Below are 27806 nucleotides of genomic sequence, written 5' to 3'. Positions count from 1 at the left end.
CCCGTCACTGTTGCCGTGTAAGAGTGTGCAGGGAGGAAGTGAAACCCAACCAGATGAGCCAGATGACACTGTCTTTCTCTTGTGGATTAGGAAACAGGCACAAAGAGGTTAATTAACTTGTCAAGGCAGTTAATCTAGCAACTGGTAGGGCTGGGATTTGAACTCAGATCTTTCTGACCCCAGAGCCTGAGCCCTTAACCACTTGTGCTAGTACGATAATGTCTCTGAGGAATGTTGAGGTAGAACGGAGGAGAAGTGAGGGTTTTATTTACAAATAGCATAGAATGGGTATGAGGCGAGCCCCAGGTGAGGTCATCAGGAGACCAGATTTGATGGAAACCTTCAACCCCAGGGCCCTGTTGTAGGGAAAGCTGCTGACCCAATTAGGGGACTTTTTAAAATACTGATACATAATATTTTACATATTTATGGGGCCTGGGACATTTTCGACTTAGCACCAGGGCACTAGCTCCTGGGAGCCCTGAGTCCAAGGGAGTATGTCCAGCCCCACCCAGTGTCTGCGTCCCGGAGAGAGGAAGGAGCTGATTGACTTGGCCAGTCAGGGGCCAGCCCTGGGGCTGAGGGTGGGCTCACCTTCCTCTGATGAGCACAGCATGCCTGGGAGGGGAATGAGTGCTGTAGGTGAGAACCTGTTGGTTGAGGTGCCATCCTCCCCAAAGGACATTTGAGGTGATACGATCCCTAGGTAAATGTGCATATCTACGAAACTCATGCACACTAACAATGATCTTGTGACCTATAGATTAATCTGAAGCTAGGTTCAAAGAGTGGGACAGTTGAGGAAAACTTCAGCTGCATAGACAAATGCAAGGAAATGCTACTATGTAAAGGGTCATTTAAGTGCATACAGAATTTATGGGCACTAACACGTGCTAAAATACAGTATGCCCAATTTGTATTCCACACAAAAACAAGCCCACACTCTCCCGGGGCTGCGTGCTTGGCGCTAATGCCTCATGCATGGAGGGTACTGCCACCAGCGGGAAGGCTATCATGAAAGCTCCATTTCCCAGGACCATATCCACATTGGGAATTCCACGGAAGTGATTTCCACACTTGTTGCCCATCCCTACATGCTGTTGTGTGCATGGAAACATCACAAAGATGGTGCTACTGAGGCAAGCCTGCACATTCCAATGCATACTTCTCATGCTGTAAATACCTCACTCTACCCTTTGGCCAGTGTCACTTAGATGTTTGTTTACGCCTGCTAATGAATAACTGATCTGGGAAAAATAGAGCACAAACAAGGGCTCCAGGGTCCTGAATGTAAGGGACCATGTTAGAGTGAAGACACTACAAGGTAAGCTGCCTTCGGGCCTGTGGATGAGGCTCAACTGGGTTGGGGGGGGCGGGGCGGTCCTGGGGCTGAGTCTGTGGATGTCCCAGAAAGAATCAAGGGGAACCCAGAGCTTGAGTTTCATCATGAGAACAAGCCCCCAGCCACCCAGGAAAAGGCCATGGTGAGCAATAATGTGTGTGAAGGACTGCTCGTATGACTGTATTTCTGAAATCCCCAGATCCAAGCCCTTGGCTTCTTTTGAAAAGGCAGACTCGGGATTAAGGAGGTGGCAGGCCTTCAAGGACAAGAACAATCCATTGATTTGGGGGAAAATCACTCATGAAAGGGGTTTATGGATTTAAAGCCTAAGCTTAGGTCTCTAAGAACTTAGGAAGCAGGTCACAGCTGGTCAACTCCAGACTTCCTTGGAACTCCCTCCCCAGTCACAGGGTTTGTCTTCAAAGCTGCAATTACGCTGGTGGCTTACCCAACCTCCACTCTTTGCTTTCCTCCACCCTTTGGGGGAAAAGACGTTAGGAAAATGCAGAAAGCTACACTACTGAAATGAGCACAGCCTATAATCATTGATTCCTAGGGAAGATATTAATGGTAATAACAAAAAGTCATTTTATCAAAAAGACACCTGCATGTGAATGTTTCTTGCAGCACAATTCACAAACACAAAGATGTGGAATCACCCTAAGTGCCCATCAATTTATGAGTGGATTAACAAAATGTGATATATATATATACCATGGTGTGCTACTCAGCCATAAAAAGAAATGAATCAATGTCTTTTGCAGCTATACGGATGGAACTGAAGACCATTATCCTACGTGAAGTATCTCAGGAATGGAAAAACAAACACCACATGTACTCTCTAATAAGTTGGAACTAACCGATAGGCACACATGGGCACAGAGGGAAGTAAAAGTCACTGGAAATCAAGTAGGGGGAGGGGGAGTAGGGGAGGGGTAAAAACCTACCTACCGGGTATGATGAACCCTATTTGGGTGATGGGCACACTAATTGCCCTGACTTAAGCATTATAAAAGCTATCCATGTAACTAAAACATTTGTACCCCCCCTTAATATTTTGAAATTTTAAAAAATGGTAATGATAGCCAATACATTGTGCACACCATGCAACAGTCACTATCCTAAACACTGTAGAAATAAATATGCTCTTTCAATCCTCATCTTAAAGTTGAGGAAACTGGAATTTAAGTAGCTCGCTCAAGGTCACATAACAGTAAGTGATGAGGCTGGACTTCAAGCCCAGGCTATCTATACTAGAGTCTGTGCTCTTATCTATTAGACCAAGGGCTCTGGTCTTAAGCACTATTCAAATTAGAAGGAAGGAAACTAATATGTACTAAGTATCTACTATGTGCTAAAGTATTTTTCACATGGTATTTCGTTTAAGCCTTCACAGCAACCCCTTGAAGTTGGTATCATCACCTCTGGTTTGGTTTTCACAGATGAGAAAACCGCTGTAATTTGCCCAAAGTCACCCAGCTTCTAATGACAGAAAGGAGATTTGAACCCATGGCCACCTGACTCCAAAGCCCTCGATGGACAAGGTGAGTGTCACAGAAGAGCAACTTCCCTCAAGACCTGACAATTCCTCCAGTCTTATGTGCTCAGTTCTGTAGTTCAGATGCCCCCAAACGTCTAGCTGTTGGAGGAAGCAACTGGGGAGAGGTGTCTCCAGCTATCATCTGGTTTGTTTACCACACAGTTACGCCCTATGAGTTTCTTGTTCTTAAGTAACACTTAGCTTTATTCCTTTACATTTAGTGTGTTGTCTCCACAACCAGACTGTTAGCACCTTGAGGACAGGGACATTGACTAACATTTCCTTGTGTGACCCTTCCCCATAGTGTGTCCAGAACAATGCCAAGAACAGAGATGGCATGCAGAAAATATTCCCTGAATAAAGAAATGACTCTTAGAACTGTGCAGCTCAAACCTAACTCGAGCAGTTCCAGTCTCCTCTAGCACACAGTACACATGTTGGGCACAGCAGCACTTTGCTGTACTGCAGGAGTTTACCGCCTAAGGAAAGCAGATGCAAGGTGGAATGACACAGGGAAGCCTCAATATCAGGAAGACCTCCCATTTGAGGCTCCCCAAGATCAGGCATGGAAGTCATTGGAACTTCCCACCCCAGAGGCTACACTCACTATTGAACATTCCTGCATACTAAGTGCCCTACTAAAAAGTAAGGGAGGAGACAGATGCAAGGCAAGGAGTGCACTCTCACCCAGCTTATAATCTATCTGGTAGACCTTTGGTCTTGACCTACAGCCTTGGTGTTGGGTTTCCTCCTCATCTTTGGGGGGGTGCTAGGTAGCTGAAGAGCAGAGATACCCTAGGCTGTAAACAGACAAGGTGCTAAGTTTAGGGGAGGGGAATGAGTTCTACAGGGAAACTTTTCTGATTAAAAAAAAAAAGGAATGCTGACAAAGGGTTTTATTTTATGTTTCAGCCGAGCCTAGCATTTATGCTTGCTTTCAGTCATTGTCAACTCAGGAGCCTCTGTGCTGCACGCACTCCTCCTTTTAAGGGTTGTGCATTTCCCTCGACGTTGCTGTCCTCATGGTGAACTCCATGAAGGGTCAGTCTAGGTCTACTTTGAGAGCAGCAACGAAGCCTCCTCTGCCTCCCCTTTCAGTGAGAGCACAAATCACTGTTGGCTTCAACACCCAAAGGTCCCTTTGGCTGGCTGTGCTGACAGACCTTGGCCACGAGCTCCCAGAATTCCCCCATGACTCAGCTAGGAAGGATGGAAAATGAGTGGGTGTCTTTTGAACCACTCGGCCAGCCAAGGTCACATGATGCAAACCTTACTTACTCCAAATTTTTCACATTTGAAGTAGGCAATGGGCAAAGCTCCATTCAAATGCTTTGGCATTTCCCACCAACTCTGTCCCAGACGCCAGCACTCAACAGCCAACAGATGGATTCTGTGGTCCTGTGTGTTATTCCCCTGGCTTGAATTTACCACTCCCTGCCCTTTGACAGATAAAACAGCCCTGTCTGCAAGCCAACATGATGCCATTCCTCAACGGGGTGTTCATGTGACAACTAATGTTCCTAAGCCTCCCACACTTTCTTTTAAGCCTAAATGGACTTTCTTGGTGACAGACCTCCCAGTCCAATTTTCAGGGGTGAAACTCAGACCTGGTCAATTACTTAGTGGCTGGAAGAGTTGTTGCTTCAAGGACTGGCATGGGCAAGACCCAGTTCCCCTCACTTAAGTGTGCACTTCCAGAAAGAGATGGGGCGGGCCCCATGTAGCCTTTTTCTAAGAAGCCAAATTCATAAGTTAAGTAACCCTGCCTCATGATCCCAGAGAGAAGTCTGGGAAGAAACAGAAAACTATTATACACAGAAAACTATTAGTCACCCCTGTTTAACACCACTGCAAGAGAGTAACTCATCAGATCTAGCCCTGTTATTTAGGAAGTTACCCAGGGACCTACTTACACAAAAACAGCTCCCAATGTCCTGCTCTGAAGTCACCTCCTCTTCTCCTTGGCCTGACATTTCCACCATTAGTCACTCCTGGAATGACTGGCTTACAGTCTAACCTCTCTTCCCTCCCATGTGAACTCTACCAGAACAGGGACCTTTTCTTTCCCATTCACTGCCGCCTCCCCAGTGCTCAGAATGTTGCTTGGCACAGAGTAGATGCTCAATAAATATTTGTCCAATAAATAAAATAAAGGCTGTGGTGTATTGTCTCCAAAAAACCATCTGACAGACCAGGGGGATGAGAGCCTTCATGCACTGGCTCTCATTTGTCACAGTGCCTGCTGTCAACTGGGGAGACACAGGGAGGCTGGCTGGAGGGGTGCAATCCAGGACAAGAAGGATTCATGGAAAGAACACAGCAGAGGCAGAGACTGGATAGCCAGGGGCCTGTGTGGGTTATTTGCAAAGGACAGAGATCTGGCCCAAGATGGGGCTCCCTAACAAAGGCCAAGGATTTTTATAAGGTAGCATGAGAATACAGAGCAGTCATACCTAGGACAGATAACGACATACCCTCCTCCCGGAGAGAGAGAGGAACTGCAGCATCTTCCTAAAGGCTCAAACATCTTCACAAGGGCTGTCCAAGCACCACCAGTCCCCACTCGTTACTGTTGACCACTGCCGCTTGCTAACTGTGAGGGGCTAGGAGAGAACTTGGTAAGGCCAGGACCCTCAGGCCCTTAGGAGAAAGCTTCTCACTCCCAGGCCCTGTTTCTCCTGAGGGTGGGGACTAAATCAGTTCTGTGCTGTGCCACGACCACTTTCCTGCACTGAAAGGAGGAACCATCCGAGGCTCATATAGACTTAAAAGCTGCCTCTTGCCACTCCTTGGCAAAAGGCCCTTCTGCAGCAAGCTGTGAGCCTCTTGAAGGCAAAGGGAACAGGGATGCTCCACAGGAGTCCCAGAGCTACAGCAGGGCCCAGCTCAAAAGGACCAAATCCACAAGTGGCTGCCTCCCCTCTTTACTAGTGAGACGGACGCTCTGGAACCCAGAACTCTGGGAGAAGCTCATACAGCCAGAATGACAGTGCTCATCCTGAACAACAAGCTGACTACAAAGGCAAGAGTGCTGAGCCCTCTACCTGGAGGGTGTGGCCCCTAAGCCCGGCTGCACGTCACAGAGAGATAGGATGTGACGCGTGTACAGGAAAGCCCTTTTATTCTCCTCTCAAAGGGCAAGTCCAGAGTCCTTTCTTTCTTTCTTTTTTTTTTTTTTTTTTTTTTAAGTTCAAGAAAGTGTACTAAAGGCCAGGCATGGTAGCTCATGCCTGTAATCCCAGCACTTTGGGAGGCTAAGGCAGGAGGATATCTTGAGGCCAGGAGTTTGAGACCAGCCTGGGCAATAGTGGGACCCTGTCTCTACAAAAAAAACAAAAGCATTAGCCAGATGTGGGGGTTAACGCCTATAGTCCCAACTACTGGGAGGCTGAGGCAGGAGGATTGCATGAGCCCGGGAGCTGGAGGCTGCAGTGAGCTATGACGGTGCAAATGCACTCTAGCCTAGTCAACAGAGCAAGATCCTGTCCCAAAAAAGTAGAAATAAAGGGCACTACAAGTCAACACTTGCACAATATTTCGCTCTTTTCAAGGCCCCTGCACATCTAGCATATTCCATGAACTTCAACCCAAACAACCCAGTGAGACCAAAGGCAGGCTGCCCCCAGCGCAGACGAGGCAGAAGAGCCCTGTGAGGGTCAGGCCGTCTTCTCCACTTCACAGCTGAGTTTAGGCAACTGCAAGCCACAGAGTTAATCAGTGGTGAGGTCACCATCAGGACCATGTTCCATTCCCAGCCCTGCTCTCTTCCCGTGGAACCTTGCTGAGGCTCCAAAAGGCACCACACAGCAGCCCATCCCACGAAGACACGGTCTAAGACTCAAGAGGACCCACGACCACTTCTGGTTTGGAGCTGTCTGATTCATGAATTGGTTTTTTGTGCAAATAAACTCTTTAAAATAAAGTGTCATGTTTCAGTTTACCTTCTTAACATCGGAAACATGAGTTTTGCAGAGAGGGAGAAGACAGATGTGGATTCAATAGATGTTTACAGAGGGCTTATTTGATTCTAAGAACTTTCGCTTCATTTCACTTGTTGCAACCCTTCGAGGCAGCCATTTCTGTTATGAAAAACAAAGGTGATGCCCAAGGAGGACCAGTGTCCTGCTGGAGGCCCAGACACGGCTGCTGGGTCCAGCTCCCATGGCTTCAAACCAGGAGTTTTCAGACTTCATTGGGCATCAGAATCCCTGGAGGAGAATCAAAAATACATATTCCTGGGTCCCACCCAGAGCCTTGGGTCTGCTCTGGTGCCCAAGAATTTGCATTTTTTTTTTTTTTTTTTTTTTTGAGACAGAGTCTCACTCTGTTGCCCAGGCTAGAGTGAGTGCCGTGGCGTCAGCCTAGCTCACAGCAACCTCAAACTCCTGAGCTCAGGCGATCCTCCTGTCTCAGCCTCCCGAGTAGCTGGGACTACAGGCATGCACCACCATGCCCGGCTAATTTTTTCTATATATATTTTTAGCTGTCCATATAATTTCTTTCTATTTTTAGTAGAGATGGGGTCTCGCTCTTGCTCAGGCTGGTCTCGAACTCCTGAGCTCAAACGATCCGCCCACCTCGGCCTCCCAGAGTGCTAGGATTACAGGCGTGAGCCACCGCGCCCGGCCAGAATTTGCATTTTTAATGAACACTCAGGTGGTTCTGGTGCTGAAGGTTCATGGGCCACACTTCAGAAACAATTGATCTCCACCACCGCAAGGAAGGAAATCGGAATTCTCAGCTGCTGGCTTCCCCCACATGTTCTAGGCAGGGATGGTGCGAGAGAGTATGTTCCTGCCTAGCTCCTCGGCAGAGAAGGAATGATTCCTTGGTGCACCCAAATGGGTCCCTCCACGTACATGTCCAGGCACTAAACAGGGAGCCCAGGACAAAGGTCTGAGGAGGCCTGGATTGCTCAAGGGGAAGCTACACCCCAAACAAACAGCCCATGAGAATGATCTAGAAGGAAAGGTCAGCATTGCTTTAACATGGGTGACTCATGGCTGCCCCCTTCCCACATTTTCCAGAGTACATGGACACAGGAAATAGCCTTGTGCACAGATAGCTGCCCCTCGGGCCACCAAAGGAGACCCAGCTATGCCAACCTAGTCATTTTGGGCAAAAATCAGGAATTTCAGGGGAGAGAAGAAGGAAAATAAAAGGAGAAAAGCCATCCCCCAACCTTGTCCCGGCCTCTGTGCCTCTCTCTCCCTTCCAGAGCCGGCAGGGCTGCCCCATCACAACGGTCTCCTGGAACTGAAAGGGACTTGTGTTCAATTCCTCTCTAGGGAAGGAGTCGGATGGAAGCCAAAGCAAACACTGCTCCACCATGAGGCTCCAGACACACTGTCTAATCCAAAGAGATTGGAAAGGAAGTAAAATCCAACTTCGCTTCCCATCTCCCCCTTCTGCAAACACAGATGGTGCTGCTATCAGCCCTCATGCTGGGACAAGGCCTCATCTTGAACTGGGTGAGGGTGAGAGGCTCAAGTTTGTGCACAGCACGAAACAAGGAGAGATGCCTGTAATCAGGTCAGAAAGCAGGAGAGTCTGGCTGGACCCCAGGACTGCAGGGTGCCCTCCCACCTGTGAATGACTTGCCAAAGAAAAAGCCTCTGGGTTCTGCAGAATCCAGGGAAGGGAGATACTCCATCGGGTTAAGTTTGGGAACGGTGCGAGATAGGAGTCAGGAGACAGAATAAAGAGAGAAGAGGAAACACCTGCTTTCACCTTAACCCTGTGGTCTTTTGATCATCCCTGACGGGGTTCCAACCTTCATCCTGCAATTCACACAGGGCTGTTTGATGTTGGGGGTTGGGGGTAATTGAAGTCAAGAGAAGGACTTCCTGTTAACAGCATGGCTAGAAAAAGATCAAGAACCGGGCAGTGGAAAGCAGCCATGTATACCAAATAAGCCTGGGAGCCCCCTTCCTTCAGTAGAGTCTTGGGTTTGCTAGACTGAAGTCTGACATGCGGGCATGGCATTAACCCAGTGTCTGTGTCACCCCAGAGACTCCGAAGTCTTCATCACCAACAGCTCTCATCACCACATTCTGGGAAAACAACACCATCTCCCAGGCACCCTCACTGCTTTTAGTTTGAATAGCTCTCAAGAAGGACAAGTCCCTATCAGGACATGGCTGCGAAACTCCCTGGAATGGCCCACCCTCCCTTCTGCAGCTGATTCCTTGTCACTTTGCTCTTTAAGAATCAGCCCAATTCACCCTTCACCTGCTCAAGGAAGCTACCCTGCCTGCTGCCCACTGCACTCACCCTGGGTAACATCCTCCTGAATCCCATGACCCCTTACCCCCTGTGCACCTACGGCCTTAAGCCTGGCACGTGGTAGGAGAAGTTCAAGTGTTGGCCTCTCCTAGACCAAGAGCCAACAGAAGACAGAGGCAATTACCCTTACTGATGACGGCACTGAGAACATCAGCTCTTCATTTAGCACATCTCATCGGAGCAACTCTGCTAGCCACATGCCCTCCACATATTGTCTCACTCAATCCTCTCCTGCACCTTTCGCAGCAGCCAGTATTATCTCCATTTGACCAAAGAATACAAAACTTACGAAAGTCATACGGCTTGTCAAAGAGCACACAGCAGAACTGAACACAGTGTTCTCAATCACCCTGGGTCTGGCACAGTTCAAGGCACGAGTGAGGATGTAACAGTGCTTTGCACAGCAGGAGTAAGATTGAGTCATGTCAAGAAGACAACCCCAGTACAATTCCCAGTTAACTGATTGGTCACCTTAATTCCTTTAGGAAGTGAAAACTTGGCAGAAATGGGGAACCTGCAGCCTCAAAGCCACATGTGGCCCTCCAGATCCCCAAGGGTGGCTCCTCGACTGAATCCAAATTTTACAGAACAAATCTCTTTAATAAATAAAGGGAAGTTTGGATTTGGTCAAAAGGCCACTCTCAAGGATCCAGAAGGCCACGTGTGGCCCCAAGGCCGCAGGTTCCCCAACCCTTTGGAAAGTTTCCCATTTAGTCGGAAGAGGAGGCAGAACTGAGGGAAGGAAGACAGGAAAAATGATAAAGAAGTGGAAGAAATACACAAACCGCCAGAAAACAAAGACCAGTGTTAGAATAAACTCAGCAAATACCCAGGCCAGGGAATGCATTCCTCAGAGCACGAAGGCTGAGGAGGACGATGGCAGGAGGTGACAGCAGGTATTCCAGCCCAAAGGGAACACCTCACAAGGGGTGTGTCTTTTATTTTTTTTTTTTTTGATAGTGGTGGTTAAATATAAACAGTATAACATTTTTAATTTTTAACCATTTCTAACTGTACAGTTCAGCAGCATTTACGTTAGTGTGTAACCACCAACTGCATCCATCTCCAGAACCTCATTCATCTTCCCAAACTGAAACTCCGTACTCATTAAATAATTACTCCCCATTCTTTTCCTCCCACCCCCCTTAGCAACCACCATTCTACTTTCCGGCTCTATAAAAATTTGACTATTCTAGGTACCCGTGGCATAATAAATATATTATTTGGTCTTTGTCCCATGTTCCTGGCACAGAGCTCCAAAAATCCTTGGAATTTCCTGAGTGATAGGCATGTCCTTTGTTACTCATAAGGCGCCCCTTCCCAAGACACTGAGTTTATGCTACTGAGGAGACTCAGGCGGGGCCCCTAGATAGCTTCAGGGTGGGGCTGGTCACCTGAAAGACCAAGTGATTAGAATGCAGAAGCTTTCAGTACCACCAACCCCCCTCCAGGGAGGGCAGAGTTGGGGGCTGGAGATTGAGTTGGATAAAAACTCTTGAACAATGAGTTCAGAGAGCTTCATGGAGGTGCTGGGATGGTGGGTTGCCCAGAGAGGGCATGGAGGCTCCACAACCTTCCTCCACATGCCGTGCCCTGTGCGTCTCTTCCATTTGGCTGGTCCTGAGTTGTAGCCTTTATAATACACTGGTAAATGTAAGTAAAGTGTTTTCCTGAGTTCTGTGAGCTGTTAAAGCAAATTATCGAACCTGATGAGGGATCATGGGAACCCCCAATTTATAGCTGGTTGGTCAGAAGCATGAGTGGGCCCCAGGACTTGCAGAGAGTCTGAACTGGGGGCAGTTCTGCAGGACTGAGCCCTTGACTTGTGGAGTCTGCTAACTCCAGGGAGTTAGTGTCAGAATTGAATTGAATTGAAGGACACCCAGCTGGTATCCATAGAATTGGAGAACTGGTAGATCAGAAAAAATTGACACTGTAATACCTCATATAAATAGAATTATGCAGTATTTTTCCTTTTATGACTGGCTTCTTTCACTTAGCACAATGTCATCAAGGTTCATTCATGTTGTAGCAGGTATCAGAATTACCTTCTTTCTAAGGCTGAATTATATTCTGTTGTATGTACATACCACATCTTGTTTATTCATCTGTGGGTAGACACTTGGGTTGCTTCTGTCTTTTAGCTATTGTGAATAGTGCTGCTGTAAACACAGGCATACAAATATCTATTCAAAAAATTCCTGCTTTTAATTCTTTTGGGTATATACACAGAAGTGGACTTGCTGGATCATATGGTAATTTTATTTTTAATTTTATTAAGGAACTACATGTTGTTTTCCATAACAGCTGCACCATTTTACATCCCCACCAGCAATGCACATGTGTTCCAATTTCTTCACATCCTTGCCAACATTTATTATTATTATTTTTTAATTAATAGCCATCCTAATGGGTGTGAAGTGGTATCTAATTGTGATTTTGATTTGTATTTCCCTAATGTTGGGCATCTTTTCATGTGCTTATTGACCATTTGTATATCCATCCTCTTTGGAGAAGTATCTATTATATTCAAGTTCCTTAGCCCATTTGTAAATTGAGTTGTTTGGGTTTTTTAGTTGTTGATTTGTAGGAGTTCTTTATATATTCTGGATATTACCCTCTTATCAGATACATGATTTGCAAATATTTTCTCCCATAACGTGGGTTGCCTTTTCACTGTTAATAGTATCCTTGGATGCACAGTTTTTAATTTTGATGTAGTCCAATTTATCTATGTTTTCTTTTGATATCTCTGCTTTTGGTATCACAGTTAAGAAATCTTTGCCAACCAAATGTCATAAAGTTTTTCCTCCATGTTTTCTTCTAAGAGTTTTATGGTTTTAGCTTTTATATTTAAGTCTTTGATCCATTTTGAGTTAATTTTTGCCTATGGTATAAGGTAAGGGTCCAATTTCATATGGATATCCAGTTTTCCTGGCACCATTTGTTGAAAAGACTGTCTTTTCCCCCTTGAATGGTCTTAACACACTTGCTGAAAATTATTTGAATATATATATGTACGTTTATTTCAGGACTCTCTACTCTATTCCATTGGTCTTTATGTCTGTCTTTATGCCATTATCACATTGTCTTCATTACTGTAGCTTTGTAGTAAGTTTTGAAACCAGTAAGTGTAAGACCTCCAACTTTGTTCTCCTTTTTCAAGATGGTTGTGGCTATTCAGGGTCCCTTGATATTCCATATGAATTTTACAGTGGACTTTTCTATTTCTTCAAAAATCATCATTGGGATTTTGACAGGGATGGCATCAAATCTGTACATCACTTTAGGTAGTATTTTGGGTAGTATTGACATCTTAACATTAAGTCTTCCAATCCATGAACATAGGATGTCTTTCCATTTATTTATGTCTTCTTTAATTTCTTTCAGCAATGTTTTATAGTTTTCAATATGCAAGTGTTTCACATCTTTGGTTTGCTCCTCCTATTTCATTTATTTATTATTTGAGGCCCTTGTAAGTGAAATTGTTTTCTTAGTTTCTTTTTGAGTTGTTCATTGTTAGCATATAGAAATACGATTAGGTTAAAACCAAATGTTGCAAATTCAGTCTGCCAAGTTTGCAGAAGGGAACTGGGGACTGGGAGGCTTAGCACGGGGGAGGAGGGAGGTATGGCAGGGGTGAGTAAAAAGGCCATGACATTTTTTACTGCTTTGAATGTGTCGTTTCCTTGGCTGGGCATACTTGGTTGCTTTGATTTCCAGAGCCCTATACAGAAGTTATTTTAGCCAGTTCCTGGTTGTTTATTTAATGTTTCCGTGGGGGGAGGGCAGGCCTGGAGCTTTCTAGTTCATCGTCTTGCTGACATCCCTCTCTACTGCCTAAATCTTATTCCCCAAACAGTATATCCCAAGGAGACAGTTATGGAGCCAGACTGGTCAGAGCAGAGAGACAAGGCTGGGAGGTAACAACAGGCAGGATGAAGAGAAAGAAAAAAGGAGCAGGGGTCTGGGAATCTGAAACTGAAGACTTAGACTTGATTCCATGAAACCAACAGGCATCTGCAACAATACCTGGCAAGGCCACAAAAACCAAGGCAGAAGCCAGGCCAGGCCAACCTGAGCTTCCTCCAATGTACTGGCTTGAATGTCAAACAAACCAAAGGATTTGGAGCATCTGCAATGGTTTCACCTCACATCCCATCAGGGCTCCCCCACTTACCTCACCTTAAGTGAATCAGAATTATGAGCCCCACCCCTCAGCCCAACCTCCACCCTCAATCTGAAGGATGAGCAGCCCAAGCTCCCACCACTTCCACCTGAACACTGGACCCAATATACAGCAAATACATAATAAATCAGCCTTGACAAGAACGTAGCTTCAAGCAGGACGGTCCCTTCCTATGCATGGTGGTCCTTTCTCCTGGTAGTTTCAAAGAGTTCCTGATCACTAGCCTCACCTGGGAGGCCAGTTGAAAATATAGAATCCTGGGCCCCTCCCCTAGAGGGTTTGGTTAAGAAAGTCCACATGGGGACCCAGGCACTTGCGTTTTCACCTAGCCCCATGGGCATGGCAGATCATCAGCCACTTTGGGGAAGTACTGGCCTAGTTTCCTCCCCAGAGTTGCTGCCCCCTGAGTTTATTTCCACCTGCTCACATTCGTGGTGGGTGCTTTCCAAGGAAGGAAAAAGCAGAACTGAATTCAGTTCCCTGTTACCCTCCCCCGAAGTCTCAAACAGACAATTTTATCTCACAGTTTTAAGACATAGAATATAATTTTTTAAAAACCAATAACTTTTGAATTAGTTACCAGCATTTAAAATACAGATTTCATAAGCCAGATACAGAAGGACAAATATTGTGTGACTCCACTTATATGTGGTACCTAGGATAGGCAAATTCATAGGGACAGAAAGTAGAATGGAGGTTACCAGGGGCTGGAGGGAGGGGGAGGGAAGGAGTTATTGCTTAATGAGTACAGAGTTTTTGTTGGGGATGATGAAAAAGTTTTGGGTATAGATAGCAGTGATAGTTACACAGCATTGTAAATATACATAATACCATTGTACACTTATAAATGGTTAAAAAGATAAATATTATCTTTTATCATGATTACAAAAGAACCCCCAGATTTCATAAAAAAAAATCTGGATTTCTAGTTTCTCTTTAAGGAAAAAAATGAAGATCTGACAACACCGGGTCATACTTTGTATATCAATAACTGGTGGGAGCTGAAGCAGCTGCTGCCTTTAGATGGGACATGTGCTCTCATGTTCACCAGGACCCCACAACACACGGATGTCACTTTTATGAAGCCTGCCTCACTCATTGATATGACCTGGTGGACCCTCATGAGCATTGGAGGGGATGGTCCCACACCTACCCCATGTCATTTTGGTCACTACTAGCCTTGTTCTCCTCTTCAGCCCCAGCCTGGAGCTTTCTTCTAGTGCACAGTGGGAGGCCAGAAAGTGGTCAGTCACGTGGAAAAGGACTGTGTGTGCTTAAGCAACAGTAACAGTCAATGGAAGTGAACCAAAGAGTCTGCTTTCACCTCCCCAAACTTCACTCAGACCTTGATAGGCCTCTGACATTAGGAGACCCAGAATGACAAGCCTGGACTGTAACACACACAAGTGGCCGTCACTTTGGAACAAGACCAGGCAGACCACATACCTTATGAAGCTGACTCCCAAGTCAACCTCAGAAGCTCTCAGCCTCTCTGGGTGATACCATATGATCAGCCAGTCCGGCAAACACAACCTCCTCCATGCAGCAGTCACCTTCTAGAGCCTATCTTTATCTGCTAGAATCTGACTCCTGTGCTGAAATATCATCATTGTTCTAGATCTGTGCTATCCAACTGGTTATGGAACATGGTTCATCGCTTACTGCGAAAGGTGGCCAGTCTGTAAGTGTAAAATTTACGACAATTTCCAAAGACTCAGTAATGAAAAAAAAAAAGTAAAATAGCACACTACTAACTTTATTATATCAATAACATGTTGAAATAATATTTTGATATATTGGGTTAAATAAAATATAACGCTATATATAACTATGGTTTGAATATGTCCCTCAAAATTCATGTGTTGAAAGCTTAAGCCCTCATGGATGGATTAACGTTACTGTGGGAGTAAGTTCATTTTCATGGGAGTGGGTTCCTTATTGTATGAGTGAGATTGGTATAAAAGTGAGTTTGGCCCGCTCTTTCTCTCTCTCTCTCTCTCTCTCTCACCCATGTAATGCCTTCCACCATATTATGATGCAGCTAGAAGGCCTTTACCAGATGTTGCCCCTCAACCTTGGGCTTCACAGCCTCTAGAACTGTAAGCCAAATAAATATCTGCTCTTTATAATTTACCCCATCTCTGGTATTCTGTTAGAGCAGCATAAAACAGACTAAGACAGAAAATTGGTACTGAGAAGTGGGTTTGTTGCCATAACACCTGAAAATTTGGAAGTGGCTTTAGAACTGGGTAATGGGTAGAGGCTGGAATAATTTGGAGGTGCAGAACAGAAAAGGCCTGGATTGCCATGAATGAAGTGTTAAGGGCGATTCCAGTGATGGGTCAGAAGAAGACAAGAGCTATAGGGAGAGCCTACATCTTCTTAGGGATTACTTAAGTGCTTATAATCAGAACATTGGTAGAAATATGGACAGTAAAGGCCCTTCTGATGAGGTCTCAGATGGAAATGAGGAACTGGAGTAAAGGCTATCCTTGTTATGAAATGGCAAAGAACTTGGCAGAATTGTATCAGTGCCCTTAGACTTTGTGGAAGGCAGGGCTTGAGAAGGGGGTGGAGAACCTGCAGCCTTATGGCCACATGTGGCTTTCTGGGTCCTTAAGTGTGGCCTTTTGACTGAATCCAAATTTTACAGAACAGATCCTTTTAGCTTTATTAATATCTTTTTGTTCATTTTTTATATTTTTGTTTTATTTTTAAAATGAACATATTTAAAAAATCAAAGAATAAAATAAATGTCAATGAAATAATCCTCCCAGATTAACCAGCACAATTAGAACATTATTGAGCCATAAGGGCTAAATTGACGGCTGCTATGCTCATGATTTACTTCTAACCTCCCCCACCTCACTGGCATCACTATTGCATGAGGCTGGTTAGCAAGAGTTTATCAGAGTTCAGTATGCCAGTCTTTTATCAGCTTTTGACAATGGTGCACTATGTTTCTGTTTGAAGTGGAATTTGCGAATAGTTGCTCAGCTTCACAGTATTTTTCAAATTCTGTCTGCTTAACAGCCCATCATGTCAAAGAAGACCAAGAAAATGCTGAAGGAAGAAAACAGATTTTTTAATGAGGATTGGGAATTGCAGTATTATCTTGTTTCTGCTGAAGATAAGATGATTTACTTGCTTTGTGATACTGCAATATCAACATTAAAGAAATTCAATGTTCACCAGCATTATACCACTCATAAGGACCACAAATCTTTTAAATTACAGACAGAGGCATAAAAGGTTGCATTGCAGAAATTATTAATAAAAGATGAAAAGCAAAGGCAATTCTTTCAAGTGGCAATAAGACCTGGAAATAATGCCACTGAAGCAACTTATAAAATAGCTTATATACTCGGGAAAAAGGGGAAGCCATTCAGTGATATAGAAATTGTGAAAGAATGCATTGACAAAGTTGTAGGATGCTTAGACCCCAATAAAGTTTCAAAGTACAATTGACTCTTTCAAGGAGAACCATAACTGATCAGCAGCATGAATTGGCCTTCAACTTAAGAGAACAACTTCATGCAATACTTCAAAAGAAAATATATATTATTCAACCACTTTGGATGAATCAACTGATACTACTGAATTGGCCAAGTTTTATACTTGACTCGGGTCATAACAGAAGATTTTCTTTGCTATGAAGAATTACTCACTTTGGGCACTCTTGTGAACAGAACATGGGGAATAGTTATCTTCAACAACTTTCAAGATAAAAGTGGTGAAGTTGGGCTGAATTTGGTAAATTTAGTGAGTTTAAGTACAAACAGTGTACCTTCCATGACAGGAAAACATGAAGGGTTTATTGCACAGTTAAAAAAAAAAAAGATATTAACAGATCCAGATGTTCTCATTTCTTTTCATTGTATCTTGCATCAGCAAAATCTCTGTGCTAAAGCTACTATTTTAAGTGACACTTTGCAACAAGTTATAAGTATTGTTAAGTATATTCATGCAAATGCAACACAGCATCATCAGTTTTGTAACATGCTAAAGTTGAACAATGAGGTATTCAGTATGTATTGGCCTTATTATTTTAAAGTGTGTTGGTTATTACAGGGACAGGTATTAGCCAAAATTATATCTCTGTAAGAACAGAGAGTTAAATTTTACGAAGAACAGAATCAGCAATGTGAATCATTTACTGAAAGAAGATTTCTATAGGAATGCAGCATTTCTGTGTGACATCACGTCAAATCAAAATGACTTGAATATTTCTTTGCAAGGTAAAACCAAGTCTATATATGATATGTGGCAAAAAAATCTAAGCATTTCAAAAAAAGCTATCTTTTCTCAAAATACTTCTTCAAAAGGAAATTTTGGATGAACATTTTCCCCAGTTAGCAAAGGCCATTCCCCAGGATGGTATATGTGAATCATTTTAAGAATACACAGCTGTTATAGACCTATTAATTGGAGAACACAATGAAAGTTTCACTGACTTTCAGAATCATGACATCACACTCAAATGAGCATTTCAGCCTCACCTCATTGCTATCACCAAGGCACCTAGAGAACTACAGATGGAATTGATTGAGCTTTCAGTAGATGACATTTTAAAGTCATTGTCTGACACTAAGAAAGGTCCAATTGAAATATGGAAAATGTTATAGAATACCCACGCCTTCAGCAACATGCCCCCAAAAATGCTTTCTTGTTTTTCTGCCACTTATTGCTGTGAATCTACACTCTCCTACCTGGCCCAAATCAAGATACCCTTAAGATCACAAATGACTGACACCCACCTAGAGGATCAACTGAAACTGCGACCTCCTTGCTGCAACCAAATATTCAAATGCTTTCCAACAAAAAGCAGACACAACAAAGTCATTAAAAGGTTAGTTAACTTTAAAATTAACAGTTTTCATTTTTTGAAATTAAGTACATAGTTAGATTTTTACAAAATAATGTACATTTTTAAATATATCTAATTGAAAGTTTCTTGAATGAGGCCGTATTTGATAACAGCTAAATTAATGCAGGCTTCTAACATGAAAAGGTTCCCCACCCCTGGCTTAAGAGAAATGAACTAGGCTATCTAGTGGAAGAAATTTCTAAGCATACTTTTAAGTGCATATAGTAAGATGTGAGAGGAGAGAAATTATTTGAAGACAGAATTTATAATTAAAAAGGAAGCAGAGCAGAAAGATTTGGAAAATTCAAAGCCTAGCCAATTGTAAAGAGTGGAAAGGTGTCTTTAGGATCATCAAGACAATGGTAGAAAGAGCCCAGAAACATTTTAGAGAACTTCTAGGTAAGCTAGGACCTTGAGGGGCAAGTGCTTTGGTTTGCATATGATTTGAATTTGTCCCTATTAAAATGTATATTGAAATCTGATCCTTAATGAGACTGGTGTTGGGAGATGGGGCCTCCTGAGAGGTGTTTCAGTCACGTAGGCAGATCCCTCATGAATGGCTTGGTGCAGAACCCCTGGACTTGAATGCATTCTTGCTCTCATGACGGAACGAGTGCTCTGTTTTTCAGGACCCTATTTTGAAATTCTCCTACCCATTTCTTGTTATGCTGTTAATGAGAAAACACTGCCCTTTGCTCTCTTTCTTTCCACCAGGCACTCTCTTGCACAAGTTTCCCCTATCTAACTATGTGTCAACTTAGAAGTTTCAGAGACGGAGTCCTGAAACCATCCAGACCCCACCAGGAGATTACCTCAAAGCCTCATGTAATCTAAGGACAGTCACTGAGCTGGCACCATTGACCAGGTGAAGCAGTAATCATCAGAATGAGTCACACTGACCAGCACCTCCTTGCTGCTCCTGCATACCCCACATACCAAGACCCCCCCCCCCGCCTTTTTTTTTTTTTGAGACAGAGTCTCACTCTGTTGCCCAGGCTAGAGTGCCGTGGCGTCAGCCTAGCTCACAGCAACCTCAAACTCCTGGGCTCAAGCGATCCTCCTGCCTCAGCCTCCCGAGTACCTGGGACTACAGGCATGCACCACCAGGCCCAGCTAATTTTTTCTATATATTTTTAGTTGTCCAGATAATTTCTTTCTAATTTTTTAGTAGAGACAGGGTCACACTCTTGCTCAGGCTGGTCTTGAACTCCTGAGCTCAAATGATCCGCCTGCCTCGGCCTCCCAGAGTGCTAGGACCAAGACCCCTTTTTAAATCCCTATCCTCCACCCAAAATTTTGAAATGGTCACTTTGAGGCAAGAGCCTTTGGCCATTTTCCCACTGCTAGTTCTGGAATGAAGTCACTTTCTTTTCACCATACCTTGTCCTTGTTACTGGCTTTTGCAAGTGGAGAGTGGCTGAGCCTGTGGCCAGTTACAACAGACTGGATTAGTTCTCCCAGGATGGTGGGTTGTTATAGAGCCAGGACGCTCCTTGGGTTTTGCCTCTTCACATGTGTCCACTTCCCTTTGACCTTATCTGCCACGTCATGATGCAGCATGGAAGCCCTCGTGGGGAAGCCAGAGCCACACCCTTGACCATCCCAGCTTGCAGAACCATGAGCTCAATAAACCTCTTTTCTTTCTACATCACTCAGGCTCAGGTCTTCTGTTATAGCAACACAAAGCGAACTAAGATGGAAAATTGGTACCAAAAAGTGGAGTCTTGCTGTAAAGATATCTGAAAATGCAGAAGTAGCTTTGAAACTGGCTAAGGAGCAGAGGCTGGAAGAGTCTGGAGGAGCAGGCTAGAAAAAATTGCCATGAACAGACCATTAAGAGTGGTTCTGTCACAATGTTGTGCCCACACACACACAAAAGTGATTCTGGTGAGGGCTCAGGAGAAGATAAAAAGGGAAAGTTTGGAGTTTCTTAGAGATGGGTTAAGTGGTTGTAACCAAATGGTGACAGAAATAGAAATATGGACAGTAAAGGCCATTCAGATGAGGTCTCAGATGGAAATGAGGAGTATTTATTTGGAAACTAGAACAAAGCCACCCACCTTACACCATAGCACAGAACTTGGCCTCATTGTGTCCATGCCTTAGGGCTTTGGGGAAGGCCAGACTGAAGAGTGATGACCTAGGGTATCTGGCAGAAGAAATTTCTAAGCAACAAAGCGCTCAAGAAGCGGTGTGGTTACTTTAATGGCTTATGCTCAACTAGGGCAGCAAAGGAACGACCTAAAGGTGGAATTTATAATTAAAAGTGAAGCAGAGCATAAAAATTTAGAAAATTTGCAGCTTGGCCATGTGGTAGAGAATGAAAGAGCATTTTTTTCTGGAGAGAAATCCATAGGTGTGGCCGAGAGACTCTTTGTTAAAGGAATTAGTACTGATATTAGGGAGCCAGGTACTAACAGTCAGAATAATGGGGAGAAGGTCCCAAAGGCATTTCAAAGATCTTCAAGGCTGCCCCTCCCATCACAGATCCAGGAGCCTAGGACGACAGCATGGCACTAGGCAACAGGCCTGGGGATGCTGCTCCCAGCCACTCCAGCTAGAGCAGCTGTGGCTCGGACTGCTGCTCTGGAGAGCGTAAGCTTGTAAGCCTTGGCAGCATCCACATCCACCTGCTACTACTTTGCAGGCATGCAGAATTCAAGAGCAGTGGAGGCAGCTTCCAGCTAGATTTCGGGGGATGTATTGGAAAGCCTGGGAGCCCGGGCAGAAACCTGCCACAGGGCTGGAGGCAGCACACACATCCTCTGATAAGGTAATGCCAAGCAGAAATGTGGGGTCAGTGCTTCTGCAGAAAGTCCCCATCAGAGCAATGCCTAGTGGAGCTGAAGGGGCAGGGCCACTGCCAGGGGGAGAGCCATTGGCAGCATGTGGCCCTAACCTGGAAAAGTTTCAGGCCATTTGACTCTAACCAGTGACAGCAGCCATGTGGGTTGCACCCAGCAAAGCCATGGGGGCTGGGCTGCCCAAGGCCTTGGGAGTCCACCACTGTCACCAGTGTGCCCAGGATGTGTGACATGGAGTCTAAGGAGTATATTTAAGAGCTTTTTGATTTTTTTCATTCAATGTCTTCCCTGCTGGGTTTTGAATTTGCTTGGGACCTGTTACTTCTTTCTTTTTTTCTTTTGTTTTGACAGGGTCTTGTTCTGTTGCCTGGGCTGGAGTACAATGGCATCATCATAGCTCACTGCAGCCTTGAACTCATGGGCTCAAGGGATCCTCCTGCCTCAGCTTCCTGAGTAGCTGGGACTACAGGTGTGTACCACCACACCCAGCTAATTTTTCTTTAGTTTTTGTAGAGATATGGCTCAGGCTGGTCTTGAACTCCTGGGCTCAAGCAATCCTCCTGCCTTGGCCTCCCAAAATGCTGGGATTACAGGTGTGGGCCATCGTGCCTGGCTTTGCTTTTTTTTTTTTTTTTTTTTAAAGAGCTGGAGTCTCACTTGGTCACTTAGGCTGTAGTACGGTGGTGCAATAATAGTTCACAGCAGCCTTGAATTCCTGGGCTCAAGTCAACCTCCCAGGTCAGCCTCCCAAGTAGTTGGGACTACAGGTGCACACCACCATGCCTGGCTAATTTTTTTCATTTTTTTTTTAAGGGGTGAGGAGTCTTGCTATGTTACCCAGCTGGTCTTGAGCTACAGGCTTAAGCAATCTTCCCACCTTAGCCTCCCGAGTAGCTGGCATTACAGATGTTACCCCTTACTTTTGGTAGATCTCTCCCTTTTGGAATAGGAATGTTTATCCAATGTTTAATCATTGTATCTTAGTCGTAGAAAACTTGTGTTAAAATTTACAATCTCGTAGCTGGCAGGAACTTGCCTTGAGTTTCAGATGAGACTTTGGACTTTGGAGTTGGTGCCAAAAAGACTTTTGGGATTATTGGAATGGAAGGACTGTATTTTGTATGTGACAAGGACATAGGTTTTGGGGGGCCAGGGGCAGAATGCTATGGTTTGAATGTGTCCCCCAAAGTTCATGTATTGGAAACTTAATCACCAATGCAAGTGTTGAGAGGTGGGACTTTTTTTTTTTTTTTTTTTTTGAGACAAGGTCTCACTCTGTTGCCCAGGCTAGAGTGCAGTAGAGTGCAGTGGTGTCATCATAGTTCACTGCAACCTCAAACTCCTGGGCTCAAGCCATCCTCCTGCCTCAGCCTCCCGAGTAGCTGGGACTACAGGCATGCACCACCATGCCTGTTTTAGTTTTCTATTTTTTGTAGAGACAGGATCTCACTCTTGCTCAGGCTGGTCTTGAACTCCTGGTCTCAAGTAATTCTCCACCTTGGCCTCCCAGAGTGCTAGGATTACAGGCATGAGTCACTACACCTGGCCCTGAGAGGTGGGACCTTTAAGAGATGATTAGATCAAGAGGGCTCTGACCTCATTAATGGCTTAATGTTGTTATCACAAGAGGTTTGTTATAAAAGCTAGCTCAGCCCTTTCTCGTTCTCTCTCTTGCCCATAAGAAGCCCTCTGCCATGTTATGATGCAGGAAGAAGGCCCTCGCCAGATGCTGGCCCTTTGGTCTTGGACTTCCTAGTCTCTAGAACCATGAGCCAAATAAATTTCTGTTCATTATAAATGACCCAGTCTGTGGTATTCTGTGATAGCAGCATAAAACATGTTAAGACAATTACTAAAACGAATTTCACCTGTTCTTTTTACCTTTTTTATATTTACATTTTTAATGTGGCTACTAAAAAATTTAGTTACACATGTGCCTTGCGTTTGGGGCTTGCATTTTATTTCTATTGGACAGCGCTATTTTAGACAGCCAGCTGTAGCTCCTATAGAGCTGGTTGTGTGAGGTTACTGTATTTTCTTTACTTCTAGAAGCAAATTGATTCTCTCTCACTCTGTTTCTGGGTGGCACTGTGCTTTGAGCTGCCCAAGCGTCCTTGGGGAAGTCCCTTCCCCTCTTTCTGCCCCTCACTTGGGCTAGGGCCGACCTTGAAGATCTCTTTTAGCTCCTACATCTACCTTATCCTGTACCATCCAACTATCAGACTGTAGCACAAGGCTCTCTTCCAACACTTGCATAATAACAATGTGTGCATGTCACTTAAAACCCCACACAGATTTTCCCTTGAAACAATGCTGCTGGTGTTGCTTCAGAAATGCCAGGCTGTTACCACCTGGAGCCACTGGTCAGAGCGCCCAACAAAAGGGAAAGGGCCTCAGTGGTAGTCTTGAGGCTTGCCTTCCCTCTCTCCCCTGCTTCAGGATTTACTGGTTTCTTCTTGCCAGAGACTCCACCCCTACCCCCACCTTCCCAACAATAGGGTCACTGTGCTAGGTTAAAAGAGGAAGAATCAGCCCTCTAAGAGGAACTTCAAAACCAAAGGTAAGTCCCAGGCCCTCAAATGCTGGGCAAAATAACTGGAAACTTTATCACCAACAACAACCCTGCAGACACAAAAAGAAAAATTAGATCCTTAGAATCCACCATATATATATTTGCTCCACAATCAATATGGGCCCACCGACAGTGGCTTTGGAGGTAGAACTGGGTTCAAATCTCTCTTCTACCATCACTTAGTAGTTAAGGGATCCTAGATAAGGTTGCTTGATTTATCTGGGTTCAGTTTCCTCATCTGTAACAATGGGAGCAATTTCACCAACCTCACAGAGTTCTTGAAAGGGTTAAATTGAATAATAGATGAAAAAGTGCCTTGTATGTAGTAAGTGTTTAATAGATACTAGCTTCGTTCCCTTTCTTCACCCTTTACCATGGCAATTAGGCAAAGAAAATACTAAAAACCTCATGGGGAACTGAAACTAAATCCTCTATATTATAATCTGTTTTTATTTTTTAATCTGAATCTTGGTGCCTGGTACAATTTTAAAATCTGGTGCAGGAACTCTGCAAAGGCAAGGATTATCTTTGCAGCCCTAGAACAATGTCTTGCGGAAGGCAGGTGCTAGGCACAGGGTTGTTGAATGAATGGATGATGGATTTAATGCAAGCAGAGGCTGGTGCACGTGTGGACCATAGAAAAAGCATTTGAAGAGAGAGGTCAGAATTACCAGCATACAGGGGTTGGGGTAATCTGTGTGGTCAGGGTCAAAGTGAAGTTTGCAGGCCAGAAAGAATTATTTTGCATAACATTTGAAGTATGTTTAAATAGCTTTGAGGAGTCTTTTTTCTAAGCAGCAAAACTCAAGGTGCTCTGTTAATATTTCTCCTCCATTCAGCTGTACTTCACTCAGAAAAAAAGGGTTAAAACATGACAAAGAAGCAAACATAGTCATCTCTACTTGAGTTAGTATAGTAAACAATTCAGTTTTTCATCATGTATAACTTAGCATGGAGGGTTAGGCCTAAACAGATCAAACTAAAAAGATCAAACTAAATAGATGGCTCCATTATGCAAATATACCACATCAAAGTGTTTCTAAATATAAAGTTCTTAGCATTTTCTGACCTTGGTGGTGGGTAGAGGTGGGATGATTAGCTATTCCTATTAAATCCCCCCCCCCCACACACACACTGGTCATAGCAGCAATAGGAGCCTATTAAATTTTAAAGATATATCTAGTATTAAATTCCTTCACAGGTGTTTGAGAAGGGGTGTGAAAATCTATTATTATGATTAACAAAAAAAAAAAGGTATTAGAATCTTGAAGAAATAGTTCCACAAAGCACCCCAAGAAGACTAGAATGGACATTCCCTGTATACTATACCCCACAGTGACATTTCCCATCCCATGTCTCATACCCCAATAAAAACAAATTCACACACACACACAAAGAATCTCCCATCATCCAGCCAACAAAGAGGGCTTCTCCCCGTTAGCAATCCTGCCCTCAGCAAACAGTGGGCCGGGGGTTGCAGAGACCTTGTCTGAAGCCTATTCTGCTGCTTATAGGGATAGTTAAGCCTCCAGATGGTGGAAAGCTCCTGCCCTTTCTCCCCTAGCTTTACCCTCGTACAAAGGAAAAATCCAATAGTGCCAAATCCAACAGCAGGGCTGCAGTGAGGGTGTTAAAATCCACAGTCACATTATTTTAGAAGATAGGGGGTTGACAAATATTGTCACTACCTGTTTTTAAATTGCCCTGAACAAAAGATCCATCCAATTTCAACTTCAGGCCTCAAATCAATTCAATCTTCAAAATATTCAAAGCCATAGGTGAAACCTGGGTAAGGGATTTTATGTTGCTTGTTTGTGAGCTAAAGGTGGCTTCTCTGTTTGCTTTCATCGATTGCTTCGACAATTACCCAAGAGGCAGAACTCACTGGCACAGGGAAATTTAGGTCACATCACCTTCTTGGTGGTAAAGATGATCAGAAGTGTAATTTGTCATTAGAAAAGTTTTGGAAAGTTTCTGTTGCAAATGCAAAATTTCTAAACGCAAGTTTAAATTTTCTATATGAAATGAACAGGTCAGAGAAAATAGACCTATGAGAACTAAGGATTACTGGTCATTTGTTAAACACACAGCCAGGACTGCATGTGCTTGGGAAGAAGTGAGACCCAGAGGCAGTGGTCCAGCTTAAGGTTTGTCTCAAATGTTTCCCTTCATATTTGCTTCAAATATTTGGAGAAGGCAATCAGATTCATAACGTGCCCAACTTTCTGGATCATAACCACACTGAGATGCAAATAGTTTGGGATTCTCCTTGCAAAAAGAAGAAAGGAGAGAGTATTAAGACATAATCTAGCCCTTCTAGGCCTTGGAAATTCAGAGAGAGATTTCTACTCCATCCTGCTGGAGCTGGCTCTAAATCGCAGGGGAGTAGCATTCTTCCCACTGTCCTGGCTTCAGCTGTGTACAAAAGAAGGTAAGAACAGTGCCAAACACCAGCAGGCAGAGCTCTGCAATTTTAGCAGTACAGGAGATACAGCACTCTAGGAAAGCCCGTTGGTCTAGCCAACAACAACTGCCAAAATCTGATGGCATCAAGAGTCTGAAGCTCAGGGGCTTTTGCCAGAGAAAGAGTAATATTCCTGAAGTCACAGGTCTAAGTTGGTGGACTAACACAGGTTCAGGAATGACACAAAGTAGAGTATGTTCAAGAAGCATGCTTTCTCCTGGGGGAGGAGAAATTGTGGACGAAAGAGCAGGTCCCCTGCTTTTGTTTCCCACTTCTTTTACAGTGTCACCTAGTCACAATCACTCAGTCATCACACTGTGGGTCACACCCAGCCACACAGTCACCCCGAGTCACCAACACTCTTGAACAGTCAGAAAAATCATAGCCTCCCACTCTCAGTAGTTAGGTGCAATCTAACACGCTCGGTCCAGCGACGATAAGATGCCCACTCCTCTGAACATCCACAAACTCCTCTACCCACCTGATTGCCAAAGACAGCCACAGAGCAGGCTGTTGAAACCTCATTGGCCCCGAACCAGACAGAAGCCAGGCGGGAGGGCATGCCCAGGATGAAGACCTGGGCCACGGAGCAGATGACCTGGCCCAGCACCGTGACCGCGAAGAGGTGTGGCTGCAGGCTGCCCAACTTCACCCAGGCCCCCAAGCAGTTGAGAAACGAGCCGGTGAGGGCAATGGTGCGCAGGCCGAATTTCTCCAGCAGCCAGGTCACGGGCAGGAGCAGAGGGATGTAGGTCAGCATGTAGCACATGGACAGCCAGTCGATGGCAAAGGCGCTGACCCCGTAGAAGTTCATGAAGATGTTATTGATGGCGCCGTACTGGATCCACTGAAAGGCGTTGCACATGGAGTAGCAGCTGAACACCAGGACCACAGCCCAACGGCGCCTGCTCACCTTGATCACGCTGAGGTTTTCAGGGCTGGAACCACAGGGTTGGGTCAAGCCGCCGGGTTGAGCCAAGGCACTGGGGTGGGCCGAGCTGCTGGGGTGGGCAGAGACGCTGGGGTGGATGGAGACGCTGGGGTGGGTTGAGACGCTGGGTTGGGCTGAGACGCTGGGTTGGGCTGAGACGCTGGGGTCCTCTTGGAGGGGGGACTCCGGCGCAGGGGTGTCATCGCGCTCCTGCTGGTTGGGATCTTCATTCACCATGACCACAACCTCCCCTGGAGTCCTGGAGAGGTGCTGAGGGCTCCAGCAGTCTTAAGGGACAGTGGCTGTCCCCTATAGCTGACGGGACACTTGCCTCCGCCTGCCCCAGGAGAAACGGAGATCCGAGGTAGCGTCAAAAGCCGCGAGTGGGGCTCCCTGCGCTCACCTCCAAGCTCCTGCTCCCACTTTTCCTTGGAGCTCTTTGTCCCCACCCGGAGCGATCGCTGTCCCCAGGCCGGCTGTAGACGCCTCAGCCAGCTCCTGCCTCGGGTTCCCCCCCACAGCGTTTTTGGTACCAGAGAAAATTCACTCCAGGCGCAGCTACTTCGCTTGCTCAGTTCGCTCCGGGTCGGCTCGGGGCCTCGCCCCCTCGGGCGCACGTGACCGCCCCGCCCCCGTCCTGGCCGGCTTCCCATCCCCCTACTCCGCCCCCACCCCGTCTCCCTTCCCTTCTTGAGCCCTGCCCCGCCGGCCGCGCAGTTGTTTCGCCACCGCTTGCGGGATGCATTCCTCCCCTACGCCCCGGGCGCCATGGAAACCGCCCGCGCACCCCCACGCCTTGCACTGCCCCTCAA

The 27806-nt window shown here is 45.2% G+C and overlaps 1 protein-coding gene across 3 annotated transcripts in view; it reads right to left on the bottom strand.

The window, feature by feature from the left end:
- FLVCR2 (FLVCR choline and putative heme transporter 2) overlaps positions 1-27566 on the bottom strand; it is a 66952-nt gene extending 39386 nt beyond the window's left edge. For all 3 annotated transcript variants that reach the window (XM_069465136.1, XM_069465137.1, XM_069465138.1), the window contains exon 1: positions 26545-27566. In XM_069465136.1, the coding sequence (XP_069321237.1) occupies positions 26545-27231 (687 nt within the window). In that variant the 5' untranslated portion in view covers positions 27232-27566. The remainder of the gene's footprint in view (positions 1-26544) is intronic.
- Positions 27567-27806: the final 240 nt, after the last annotated feature.

This window comes from Eulemur rufifrons, chromosome 2, assembly GCF_041146395.1.
Source record: "Eulemur rufifrons isolate Redbay chromosome 2, OSU_ERuf_1, whole genome shotgun sequence".
NCBI classification, from domain to species: Eukaryota; Metazoa; Chordata; class Mammalia; order Primates; family Lemuridae; genus Eulemur; species Eulemur rufifrons.
The sequence above is the reverse complement of the archived record's forward strand: the minus strand, read 5'-3'. Positions and strand labels throughout refer to the sequence as shown.